The sequence below is a fragment of the Ptychodera flava genome, chromosome 18 (assembly GCF_041260155.1).
Source record: "Ptychodera flava strain L36383 chromosome 18, AS_Pfla_20210202, whole genome shotgun sequence".
NCBI classification, from domain to species: Eukaryota; Metazoa; Hemichordata; class Enteropneusta; family Ptychoderidae; genus Ptychodera; species Ptychodera flava.
The window spans coordinates 9,237,847-9,250,866 of record NC_091945.1 but is presented as its reverse complement, the minus strand read 5'-3'; the positions used below and the strand labels follow the sequence as shown (position 1 = coordinate 9,250,866).

General features: G+C 36.5%; 1 protein-coding gene across 3 annotated transcripts in view; it reads left to right on the top strand.

The window, feature by feature from the left end:
- LOC139116791 (multiple epidermal growth factor-like domains protein 10) overlaps positions 1 to 13,020 on the top strand; it is a 46,067-nt gene that overhangs the window by 1,875 nt on the left and 31,172 nt on the right. Inside the window, exons 2-11 of one of the 3 annotated variants that reach the window (XM_070679447.1) lie at positions 738 to 836; positions 1,047 to 1,117; positions 2,344 to 2,496; positions 2,720 to 2,854; positions 3,000 to 3,134; positions 3,673 to 3,807; positions 4,787 to 4,930; positions 5,093 to 5,225; positions 5,548 to 5,606; positions 10,638 to 12,580. The exons of 1 other annotated variant lie outside the window; for it this stretch is intronic. In XM_070679447.1, the coding sequence (XP_070535548.1) occupies positions 738 to 836; positions 1,047 to 1,117; positions 2,344 to 2,496; positions 2,720 to 2,854; positions 3,000 to 3,134; positions 3,673 to 3,807; positions 4,787 to 4,930; positions 5,093 to 5,225; positions 5,548 to 5,606; positions 10,638 to 11,275 (1,702 nt within the window). In that variant the 3' untranslated portion in view covers positions 11,276 to 12,580. Of the gene's footprint in view, positions 1 to 737; positions 837 to 1,046; positions 1,118 to 2,343; positions 2,497 to 2,719; positions 2,855 to 2,999; positions 3,135 to 3,672; positions 3,808 to 4,786; positions 4,931 to 5,092; positions 5,226 to 5,547; positions 5,607 to 10,637; positions 12,581 to 13,020 lie in introns of those variants that run through there. One more of the 3 variants, XM_070679450.1, reaches the window with a different exon arrangement.

Below are 13,020 nucleotides of genomic sequence, written 5' to 3'. Positions count from 1 at the left end.
TATCATGGAAGTCCTTGAAAACTCTGCATGGATCCATCGTCATTTTTTACAATAACTTAATAAAAACAATATTCTTCAAGCAGGTCATAAAATGCAGTTGCTTCGGTGGACGATAACATATGCAAAAAAACTGATTCGTTTTGTTTTATTGCGTCAATAATTTACTATAGAAATAATGCATGTTATGAACCAGGAATAATGCTTGAAATGTTGGCGATGTATGCGATTTGCGAGGGTGACGTAAACGGTTGAGGCCATGACTGAAAAGAAGAGGAAATGATATTCATACCTATTTGAACTTCCGTGTACTAAAAATAGTGTCTGAGATTGTTGATATCACCTTATCTTCGAGATCATTTAAGCAATTTATGTGCCCAACAGGCAACATATTCGTCTGAAAGGGGTCACACATGACCAATAATTTAGGTATTCCTCTCTTTTCATTTAAATATCGGTTTACCTTTCCATTTTGTATATCCGTTTTTCATAAACTCGTTAGACTTTCTAAAGTGAGAAAGAGTTATCCGATAGTAAACTATTTTCTTTTACATTAATTGTGAAGCCTTTATTCGTCTTATATTGAAGATGGCATGAAATGAAAAGTCTTTATAGGTTAACGATTAACAATTTCAATCTCCAGTTGCATTGCACATTTATTTGTCATTTTTTATCGTCTGTGTATAGTCTAAACTAAGTATGGAAAGCTGACGAAACATAACAATAATGTTTATTTACAGCAACATGGCCTCGATGAGTGTAAAAACCGAAAAATCAAGTCAACAGAAATATAAAATAAACTGTGGTACATGGGGTTGGGGTCGCTGTACACGTTATAGGTAAGACATGAAAAATTACCTGCATTATTCGAAAACATGCAAAATTTCACTCTACAAGATAAAATGAATTTCATCATCGGTATCGAAGGAGAGATGATCATTAATGAATATAAACTCGCTTTTTAATTGTAATTTGTATTTTATCGTAGAATTATTTTGCACAATTTCAATATATGATTAGTCATGTGTTGTTGATTTTGATGTCTGTAGAACGGTCTACTCTACCGCATACACTATACAATACCGCCAGATCTATGAAACAAGGTACAAGAACTGTCAAGGTAAGTGATGTTCACTGAACAACATTATGATAACATAGACATAATAGTTTTGATTTGCTTCTCATCCTGGGGATAGATTATATCACAGTTTTGTGTTTCCTTTTCTTATTAATTATATGTTAAGGTAGAATGCGCCTCATGGACATATTCAGACTCTCAAAATTTTACAATTTGTTTCTGATCTACCTCTTGTGGGGGTTCATTTTAAAGCTCTTGGTGTGAGAAACTTTTCACCGTTTTAGTTTTTCGAAAATGTTATTTTTCTCGGCTATTTTGAATTTCAAATATCGATCAATCTTGAGAAATTGGTTTCTCCGATCACTGAGTTTAAGTCTTGATTTTGAAAAGGAATGGTTGACATATTACTTTAGGAAAGTTTGACCAGAAGTTTAAAGTTGTTACTTTTGAGGCGCATGCTACCTTAATTTATAGTTACTAGTGCCACAATGACAGTGAAACACATAGCATCGCTATTTAACAGCTATTAAAAAGGGGGGCTGAAAAATCATTTATTTCAACGAAGAATGTAACAAACGATGTATTATAATATCATGTCATGCACGTCAACATTTCGAGACACTTCCATAAATCAATTCGACCCGATATATCGGACGTTTACGCCTATCTATTATCTTTGAAATATCGAAACAGATATTCTCGAATATTTGCAAAATATAACCTAAAACATAAGCTTAGATTCATTTAATCTTCCTCACACGATATGTACCATGTGAACTAATTTGGATCATTTCTTACCGAGTTCAGGTGCACCCTAAACACGTCCAGCAAGACAGTTGGAAAATGTTGGTAATGGCCTTCACTTTAAGTAGTGTCTTTTAAATGTATTTTGGGTGCGCAACATATCTGTGGTGTGTACATTAGATGCATTTTCGTTGTACCTCGGGTGAAGCCCAGTGCTTGAAAATTTGGCTTTGATACTTTGATACATCGTGTTTTTAAAAATGCGTTATATGTACTAAATTTTATGAGCTGAAGACAGTGCATATGCGCATATCAGCCTTCTACTGTGCGCCGTGACTCTAGAGCTCTATTGAAGTGAAGAGAGCGTAAATGATATCTTGACGATAGAGCTCACAACTTTGTTCAGTTTTAACAATTTTGAGAGGAGTGATCGACCTGCAAATGAATATACGTCAATAATCACCACTTTGACCTTTTTTCCTTCCATAAAGTAACACTAAAATATTTATCGTATCGTCATCTAGAATGTTCGGATTGGAAATTTACTGATAATCTTTGTCAGACGTGTGGGAACTGTCAGCCGTGCAAGTGTATTCAAGCAAATTCTGTATCATGCAACAAAAGAGATGGCAGTTGTATATGCGACGACGGATGGCACGGTGAAAATTGCGACAACAGTGAGTGTCAAAATACAGAGTCACTCTTCAGAGATACATCGAATTCCGTGAAATGCAACGTTTCGTACATAGAGCTATTAAAACAGATACATCTTTACTTTCTGATAAATAATAGCAAGGTGATAAACACTAAGCCCACAAATACGTTAGTGCTTCCTATGTATATATAAGTATAGTTAAAGAGAGAAAGACTTCAATAGTATTTCATACTTCCCGATTTCAGAATGTACACAGGGGATGTACGGAGATAACTGCATGCAAGAATGTCAATGTGATATGAATAATACTGTGTCATGTGATCACCACGACGGCACATGCAGATGTAAACCGGGATGGATTGGATCAACGTGCAATCAAAGTAAGTTATCACGTCACAGGCACTTCACTCTGAATTTCATGATTTTATGAGGTGGGAGGGATTCAGTGTACGCCTTCACATGTTATATAAAGAATATATGCCAGAAAAAACTTAAGTAAAGTGTTTATGTGATCACTACTTTTAGCTTGCGAGAGATGGCATTTCGGAGACGATTGCTCGAAAAGCTGCCTCTGTGATAAAGAAAACACCTTGTTCTGTTCTCATGACGATGGAATCTGTCATTGTAAGCCTGGCTGGGAAGGCACAGAGTGCAATGAAAGTAAGTCAAATATTCGTTGTTTCTAGAAAAACTGATTTTTGCTTTTTATATATTCTGTCCACATATTCCTAAATAAAACGGATCACAAAAACTTAAAGCTTCGTTTTCAAGTAATCTCACTTTTTTTCAAACAAAAATATAAGACGTCCCCTGGAATATAACTAGTTCTGGACATTTGCTTGACGTGATGAGAATTACTTTTCTTAAAACCATGAATGTGACAGAGACAATGGACGGTGACAAAAACGTCATATCATCATTTTCCAGCATTTGTAAAAACGATCAACAGTAAAGGCGCGAAAAATGCAACTTGTAGATTTTTGCACAACAAATTAGATTGACCGCATTGACAATTTGCCTCTCGAGGATAAACCCTATGAATAACTCACACACATAAGCTTTAACGCAAGCGCAATGTTCAGCCTACAAAAAAAAGCGTATTCTTCCCAATAATAACACTTTTGTGATATACCTTTGCATTTCTTATAAATCGTCAAACGTTATTACTCTAATGCTGATACTTATATTGGTATTTAAGCATGTATGGAGAACAGCTATGGACAAAACTGTGACTTTAACTGTACGTGCAAAATAAATAATTTCGAGTCATGTGACCCAGAAAATGGTACCTGCTATTGCAAGGATGGTTGGACGGGATCGGACTGTGAGCTAGGTAGGATCTGTGTTCGAAATTATCTTTGGAGTACAATGTCAAAACCTAGCACCGATTGAGGTCGCAAGTGTGTACATGGACGCAGATACATGTAGATATATACAGATACATACATAAACAGATACATATATAAATAGATACATACATAGGGAGGTATGCATCATGTATATATGCATATATATGTGAGTGTTAAAGGGAGGGAGGTACTGATGGAAGTCTATCTATCTATCTATCTATCTATCTATCTATCTATCTATCTATCTATCTATCTATCTGTCTATCTATCTATCTATCTATCTATCTATCTATCTATCTATCTATCTATCTATCTATCTATCTATCTATCTATCTATCTATCTATCTATCTATCTGTCTGTCTCTCTGTCTGTCTGTCTGTCTGTCTGTCTGTCTGTCTGTCTGTCTGTCTGTCTGTCTGTCTGTCTGTCTATTTATCTATCTATCTATCTATCTGTCTATCTGTCTATCTATCTGTCTGTCTATTTTATATCTAGCCACAGGCGACCCAATAAGTTCTGACTTTTTCACACTGTTTTCTCTATCATTTTATCTTCTTTCTTCATGCTCTGAATGATCGGAATAAATAAAATAAATGGTTTATATAACCTAACCTAGCCTCTGTGACTCTTTATTTATTTTACACTCCATTACAAGGACGTATATCTCTCATACACACATGCTGTAATTAATTAGTCAACACAACTAATTATGCTAATCCGTGGACTTATCAGAGGTTGGTCAACATCGGAAAGATAGTGATGTTAATGAAAAAGGGGCCATTCCTATCTTTCGCGATGTTGACCAACCCGTAAAATCCCTGATAAGTCCACGGATTAGCATAATTAGTTGTGTTGACTAATTAAACGCCATCTTAATCGTACGTTGATACAGTTCTGCAATATTGCTCCGCTAATTCAACAGGATCAATGCCTGTTTTTTGAATTTCCTGTGCTTTTCACAGCATGCCCATTTGGAATGTACGGTGACAAGTGTCAGGAAAACTGCATGTGTATGGAAGACAAAACAACCCACTGTGACCAATTCAATGGCACGTGTTACTGCAGAGAAGGCTGGGAAGGCAAATACTGCGATACAGCAATCAAAAGTAAGTGTCCATCTTCTCAATTGAATGCATCATACATTGAGATTATTTTGAAGTTTACTAGTTAGGTATTTATATTAGTTTTACATCATACATTTCTAATACATCTATGTAGTTGTATATCATTAAGTTAAAACGAAACTATTTCTCTTATACCAATGACAGCTGGTGATGCATCACAAAGTCGAGGGGTCTCTTCTAAAACGGGTGCGATTGCTGGCATTACTATTGTGGTGATACTTATCATTGCTGTTGTCATAGTGATAGTACTTTTCATTATTCTGAGACGCGGGAAAGAGTAAGTAACTTATTTCATATATTCATGATTTGAAACGTTTTTTCTATTCTTTTGAACAAATTGAAACCTTCCTTAATTTAGCCTCGCAGCGTTTTTCGTCTGGACAACTCAACGAACAACAAATTAGCGACGTTTCAGTACCAACAAAAACTGCTTCCCTTGAAACTGGAGTTTAATTTAGTGCCCGTTTGTTCGTCTTGCAATCAGTACATTTCCAGAGTAATCCGAAATACCTTGCCTGTGCATTAGATATAAACACAAAAAGACTGTTATATTTTTTATGGAATGCGACTGACTCACGTTGGGGACGATTATGTTTCAGGAATGGAAAACAAGGATTTATGGGACTGATTCTTAATCGTCGCACGACCACTGCTGTAGGTTAGTACCGTCATTTTCCAATGTTTATTGCACATTTGAAACATGGCGGATTTTTTTTCCGGGCCGAGCGACAAGAGCTCAGTCTCAAATTCACTAATGCCAATGTAACTTCACCGTACTGTCAATTCTTGGTATGAATGTCAGTGTGGTAGAACTAGACTTAGCAACTTCATCCTCAATAACAAGCAACTGAGTATAGTAGTTGCATTCTTTCAAAGGATTTGATCGATCATAGCATAGGTACGGTGGCCCATATGTGACAGTTATAAACTTATTTACACAGACAAAACTTTAGTTTTGATGGACAAAACTTTAGTTTTGGGGGACATAACTCTAATTTTTGCGGACAAAACTCTAATTTGGAAGGACACATCTCTGATTTCTACGGACACAATTCTAATTTGGGCAGACAAAACTTTAATTTGGACGGACACAATTCTAATTTGGGCCACCAGATCTCTATTTTCTACGGACACAATTCTAATTTGGGCAGACAAAACTTTGATTTGGACGGACACAATTCTAATTTGGGCCACCAGATCTCTATTTTCTACGGACACAATTCTTTTTTCAGCGGACAAAACTTTCATTTTGACGAACACATATTTAATTCTTATGGACACAAGTCTATTTTTCTTGGACACAATTTTAATTTCTTGAGATAGAGCTTCCATTACTCCCGAACAAGTCTCATTCAACGTAGGCAACTCCTATTTCAATGGCCTTCCCTCTAGTGTTCAATGAGACAACAAGCAACTTACAAAGACAAAACTTTAACTTTCGAGGACAAAACTTTCTTTTCCTCACGGCGGATATTGAAGTATCCCACAATACTGTTCGTCTATATCGCAGTAGATCGCCTCGCAAACCATGGTGCTAGTGCTTACTGTATGGTTGAAAAGGTACTAAAATCATCTTACAGCTTCATTTCATTGTAAGATTTGCAATGAAATGACGCTGTAAGATAATTGATGTACTTTTTTTAGTCTCCTCAGGCAAGGACATTGTTCAATATAAAATTGTAGAGCCAAATTCACTCTAAAATTCAGTTAAGTAGAGCCCAGAACGGTTTCACACCTCTGGAGCAAACTTCAGCCAAATAAATCAACTATTCCTGAGCAGTTCTATATCTTTCTCCCAGTACATTGAGGGTAGGGGTTAGTAGTTATCAAACAGTGTTTACTTTCATAACATAATTTTGAGACCAGTTCTAATAGTTTTAAATTGTAATTCTGAAATCGCTACAGAAAGTTGCTGATCGTAGACCTTAGAAATCAAACAAGGTGTGTAAGATGTCTCATAGGTCCAAGTTTTACACTCAATGGATCTTGCATTAGAATAGTGAAAAAATGATAAAAAAGGTATTGATTGGTCTACTGTCGGATGCTTGTTTTTCGAAATAAATGTTTTTTTTTATTCAGCAACTAAGCATATACGTTGTCCATACATGCTTGCATGTGAATGAAGTTACATTAAGAATCACATGTGAAGTAACACCAAGAGAGTTATTGGATATTTCACATTGCAAAACTCTCTACAAAATACCCTATTGCAAATTTTGTAACAATTAAGTGGCCTCTACACCAAATCAGCGTAAGGATCAGACTTTGAGATGAAGATTTAGATGCATCTGAAGTTTACTTTTCAAAACAAAGAGTTCTGGCTGTATGGATGCAGGTATTGGTGACTAAATACATACTATTTATATGAATTTATGAATGGGCCTGAAATATGTTTGTATTGTATGCTTTAACATGTACTCAAACTCCCCCTGTAAGCCCAATGACTTCCTGACAACCATATATAGCATGAAACATGAATGAAGGATTTTAAAATGACAAATGTTTTGAATTACTGAACCAACATTCTTCACTGTACTGAAATTTGCATATTTCCGCCCTTTTAACGCATTCTGTAAAAGACAATGGAGTATTTACCTATATGAATCTTTGTAAAGAAAATGTGATCCCATTCACTAGAACACTTGGAACTGAATACAACTGAGATACTGCATACTGTTTCTTCCATTGCAATATTTGATGTTTTAGAAAATGAAGAGAAATTTCAAATACACTGATATCTATTTATTGTCTTTGCTATTTTGTGACAAGTATTTTTATGATATACTTTCAGCCAATGTTATTAATTAGAAAAATATCTGAGACAAGAATATTGGCGACATTTGATTCACAAATTTTATTGAGCTGCAGCTCATGGGGCTTTAACAATACAAAACAAAAATTTACTATTCCACTGCATTCATTCCTTAATGCACATTATGTGCCATCACTTGCACATACGAGTAAATTCTCGTACAGGGCTTTGGCTTCCCGCCAATTTTCTGGTACTGACAGTTGACAACTTTGAACCACATACTTGAAGTAATCCTGGTATTCATTTGTATCATCTGATTCAATGATTTGTGTATAGTTTATTTCTTGCTCTGGAACAGGCAGAATCAAATTGTCTGTGCCACCATGGTGTTCTGGAATGAAGTACAACGAATCAGGTCTACCACAGACAGTCTCATTCCGAGACTGTCTTATATAGTGTGTGTTCCAGTGTTCTTTCACATGATCCAAGTCTTCTTGAAGGAGGCCGGCAAAACAAAACCATAAACATTCCTTATTCAGTCTATCACTACTGTCAAAGATAACCTGTGCTTCCAAATCTTTGAACAGGATGATCCACCATGATGAACGATTTCTGCGAAGAAATGACCACCAAGCCTCAATTCTTTGATTACGTTGTGAGGCAACATATCTGTGAGCATCTGAGTCATCTCGAAAGAAGCACTGAATTGCTGCCACTGTCCCGTTTTCAGTAGCCAAATCAGTATCCAACTCAATGGGGCACCCTCCAAATTCACGCACAGCATGTAAATAGTATGCGGCCACATTGTCTGGCAAGTTATTAGAACGGGTTATATACAGCCATAAAATCTTCCTGCTATATCCATCAACATACCCGTGTACAGGGAACCCAAGGGCTTTAGCTAATCGTAGCCATCGATGTGCCACACACAATTGGGCCCTGGGTAAAGATACTCCCTCCGTTTAAGACGGTGCGCTCCCCGTAATTCGCTGCCTTCCGGATCCAATTCCCTCAACATTTCTTGAACAACACTTCTTGGCACACGTATGCCACGCAACTGAAGGGAATGCCACACTGTTCTATACCCCAGTACACAGCCAGGGTCATCCAGTATCTGAATAATAGAGTCTCTCACAACAATGGTATCATAATGAGCAGATCGTCGCCGTAAATTCAACCGTGCCAATCGCCTCATGAGAGTTCTTGGACTGATATGAATGTCATAATATTTTGCCAGGAACAACACAATTTCGTCGTACCTATATCCTCTATAAAAGAAATACTAGATCAAGTCGTCTTCGCAATACTCCGCAATAAAGTCGCTACAAGTCTCCATTGCCAACGCAGCAGCACAGCGCCATTAGCGGACGAACAGTATTGTGGGATACTTCAATATCCGCCGTGAGAACAGAAAGTTTTGTCCTCGAAAGTTAAAGTTTTGTCTCTACAAGTTGCTTGTTGTCACATTGAACACTAGAGGGCAGGCTGTTGAAATAGGAGTTGCCTACGTGGAAATGAGACTTGTCCCGGAGCAATTAAAGTTGTATCTCAAGAAATTAAAATTGTGTCAAGAAAATTAGAGTTGTGTCTCTACAAAATAAGACTTGTGTCCATAAGAATTAAATATGTGTTCGTCAAAATGAAAGTTTTGTCCGCTGAAAAAAGAATTGTGTCCGTAGAAAATAGAGATCTGGTGGCCCAAATTAGAATTGTGTCCGTCCAAATCAAAGTTTTGTCTGCCCAAATTAGAATTGTGTCCGTAGAAAATAGAGATCTGGTGGCCCAAATTAGAATTGTGTCCGTCCAAATTAAAGTTTTGTCTGCCCAAATTAGAATTATGTCCGTAGAAATCAGAGATGTGTCCTCCCAAATTAGAGTTTTGTCCGCAAAAATTAGAGTTAAGTCCCCCCAAAAAAAGTTTTGTCCATCAAAACTAAAGTTTTGTCTGTGTAAATAATATTTATACCTGTCACATATGGGCCACCGTACATAGGCGATGGAAGGACTTGATCATAGACAGGAAGACTCTGCGCTAACAAACTTATGGTCCCTTCTCATTTTAATGCAATAGTATTATTCACTTCATTTCGATTCAGATACCTTATTGTCTGTCCATAAAACATAAATTAACCTTCAGGTTCATCGAATGTATGTGAAAACGTAAAACGACAAAAAGTATATAAATTATTAAAAAGTACATAAAGCATTATTATTCTATATAATTTTTGTCCTCTTACGTTTTGACGCATATTCGATGAACCTGAAGGTGAATTTCTGTTTTAAAGATTGATGATGATATTCATTGTGCTTTGTGAACATGCAAAGATGTCCACTGTTACAGTAACAGAACTGTCGGCAAACTGGCCTACAGTTCTCGGTCACAGTCTTATACATACGTCCCTTATGCTTGTTTCAGTCAGATTTTATCAATTTTTAGTTTCTGGATTAAAAACTGAAATCATTTCACATTGGTACTGAGCAACAAAAACGAGTTAAATATTAAGCAGAGAAAACAGTGAAATCTGAAACGATATTTTCTTTTAAGGGAGAACAAGCCTTGGGGACAGATATTCGGACTGTCAAACTTTTACAATTCTTTTCTGATCTACTGGTTGTGGGGGGTTCACGTTAAAGCTGTTCGCGCTTAGTTTTCAGAAATTTGAAAATTATATTTTTCTCTGTAGTGTTAACATAAGATGGCGGCTATTTTTGGGTAATTTGTTTCTCTAGTACCAAAAGTTGCACGGTGACCCCTAATTTTTATTCTTGATTTTGAAAGAGAATGATTGAAAGATTCCTTGAGGAAAGTTAGAGCAAAAGTTTAAGTCTTTCACTTTCGAGGCGCATACTACCTTAAATGTAAATGCTCGAGAAAAAAATCCGATGACAATTTTGTGATGGATGAAATGTCATCTCTCTTTACCTTTGTCTGAGCAGAGTCTACAGAGGACGGTGATACTATTACATATGCAAACGTTGCGAGCTCTATCAATGGAGGGGAAAATTCCACCCAGGGTGAAAATAAGCAGAATGTTTACGCAGTGCCAAAAGGAAGAACTGGAAAGGAAACTAGGTCCGAGAGACCACCGGGTAATTATGAACGCGGTTACGCCGAAATTGGCTTGGATACAATTAACGATAGATCATCACAGGAGGGCGCTGGCTACGAAGTTCAGTCTCATCAACCTGTAGCTTTGACCTACAGTGACGTAGATCGTACAGGGAAGGCGTATCGGCCAAAGCTGGCAAACGAGGGGTCAGAATATGATAAACTAGCAGAAGTCGACAGCTCTGGAACATCGACGAACGTGGACCTTGGTTACTCGCTGGTACAGAATCCTAACGCTGATATCAGTTACGACAACGTTGATCGTACCGGGAGAGCTTACATTCAAGATCGTGGCAAAGTCAATCACTATAACAACTTGGAAAGCAATACCGAATCCGGCATGGTTTCAGGATACTCTGTTGTGGGTAATTCCGAGAAGACAAACGAATACAGCGGCATCGATCGTACAGGGAAATCATATCGACCAGACACGGAGACAAACTACGACAAACTCAAAATGAATTAACATCGCCAAACACATAATTGCTATGTGCATTCTGTTGAAACTTACAGCAAGCATTATAGAAAGGTGAAAATTCGGATAACCAAACAGCCCCAATGGAAAACAACACAACTGCACAACAAAACGACTTTACTCACCACGTTAATAGAATGCATTGTAAGTTGGAAAATACGGTTTATTTTTGTGTGAGTTGATCATGGAATGACATATTGTATTTTCTTAAATATTTTCTGCAGATCAATCAAACTTAATTACACATGTACCAGCTGGCTGGAGTTACATGTCTATCATGATGTTTTGTCTCTCCCGATTAATTTGTCCGATTCGGCTGGACCAGATGACAGTGACAGTGTTATATGTAATTAATTTAATAACTAATCAATTATTTATATATAGCACTATTAATTCTATAAATGTTAGTTTTCCTGAGCATTAACTTAGCAATGGAAGTGAAGTTTATCTCAGTATATGAACACAAGAAGTTTTTTCCTTTTCCTTGATTTACATGTAAGCGATCATCTTCGCTTCATAACCATATCATCGGATGTTTTCACTGTCTATGGTAGCATAGATCGGTTTCTCTCCGAAATTTTCGTCTCCGTACAACAGCCATCGACACTAGTACTGTCATAAGTAGTCACGTTTGAAGTGTGTTCAAAAATCAATCAAAATAATCAAAATTAAAACTGTTAACCTTTAAGCGGAAAATACGAATTCGATGAATCTTTCTGTAGTAAAAGTGTATTCAGTTGTGGTAGTTCGTTTGTTACATTGAACATTGTCTGTACAAATACATTTACAGTTCAGGCATTCAGCTTCTGAATTCCAACAACTTCTATAATATCCGATACCATCGCTTATATATCTTTATATTTCAAATTCTGTCTTTTCTCTATGGATGGATTTCAATCTGTAAACTTATCGAAACGAAGTTATTTTTTTATAAAATCTCAAAAACATGAACTACACATTGTACTAAAGATACTCGCACACTAAATACATTATTTTATTTATTGTAAATTAGATTCAGTGTGATAAAATATGAGTTCACACACGTAAATAATTTTGTAGTTACGGAAAATTTTAACCTAATGATTATATTCAAATATTGAAAAAACATTGAAGTCATTCTGCGATAAAGTTGAGAGTTCAAAAGCATCAAAAGATTTAAAATCCAGATACATCTAACCAAGAGATAAATTTCATATTTCAAATTTCAAAATTAAGAGTTTCTGAGTTCATGTTGACTCTGTCCTGTTCTGTATTTAATTATTTGATCTAAGTTTGAATGATATGTCGATTCATCAATATGTTGATTCATTCGTGTCTTTAAAATCAAACGGTATTGTACCAAGAGTAATATGCAAAAACTCCTTGGCGAGATAGTGTAAGCACACAGTAATATGGGTATGTGTACGAGGTTTTGCAGTGTATTCTGCTGTCCCTGCATGAGCGTCTAACGATTGCGGGGTCAGCAAAATACACGGCTATCCCGACCATATGAATAATGGTCAGATTCTGTGCGACTAGGAATTACGAAAGTGTCAACAAGTGGTTCTGGTGTACCAAGAGTTAGTCCACAATACTACAGCCTTGTTAAGTTATACACGACACGTTCATATCTAATTAGACAAACATTGTACATTCTAACATAAAATTTGAGCTCATTTAGGTGGCGATATGTTGTCGATAAAACTGAATTCGGAGACCGTGTTCTGTAGGGCTATGACAAACCCTTCATTGCCGTC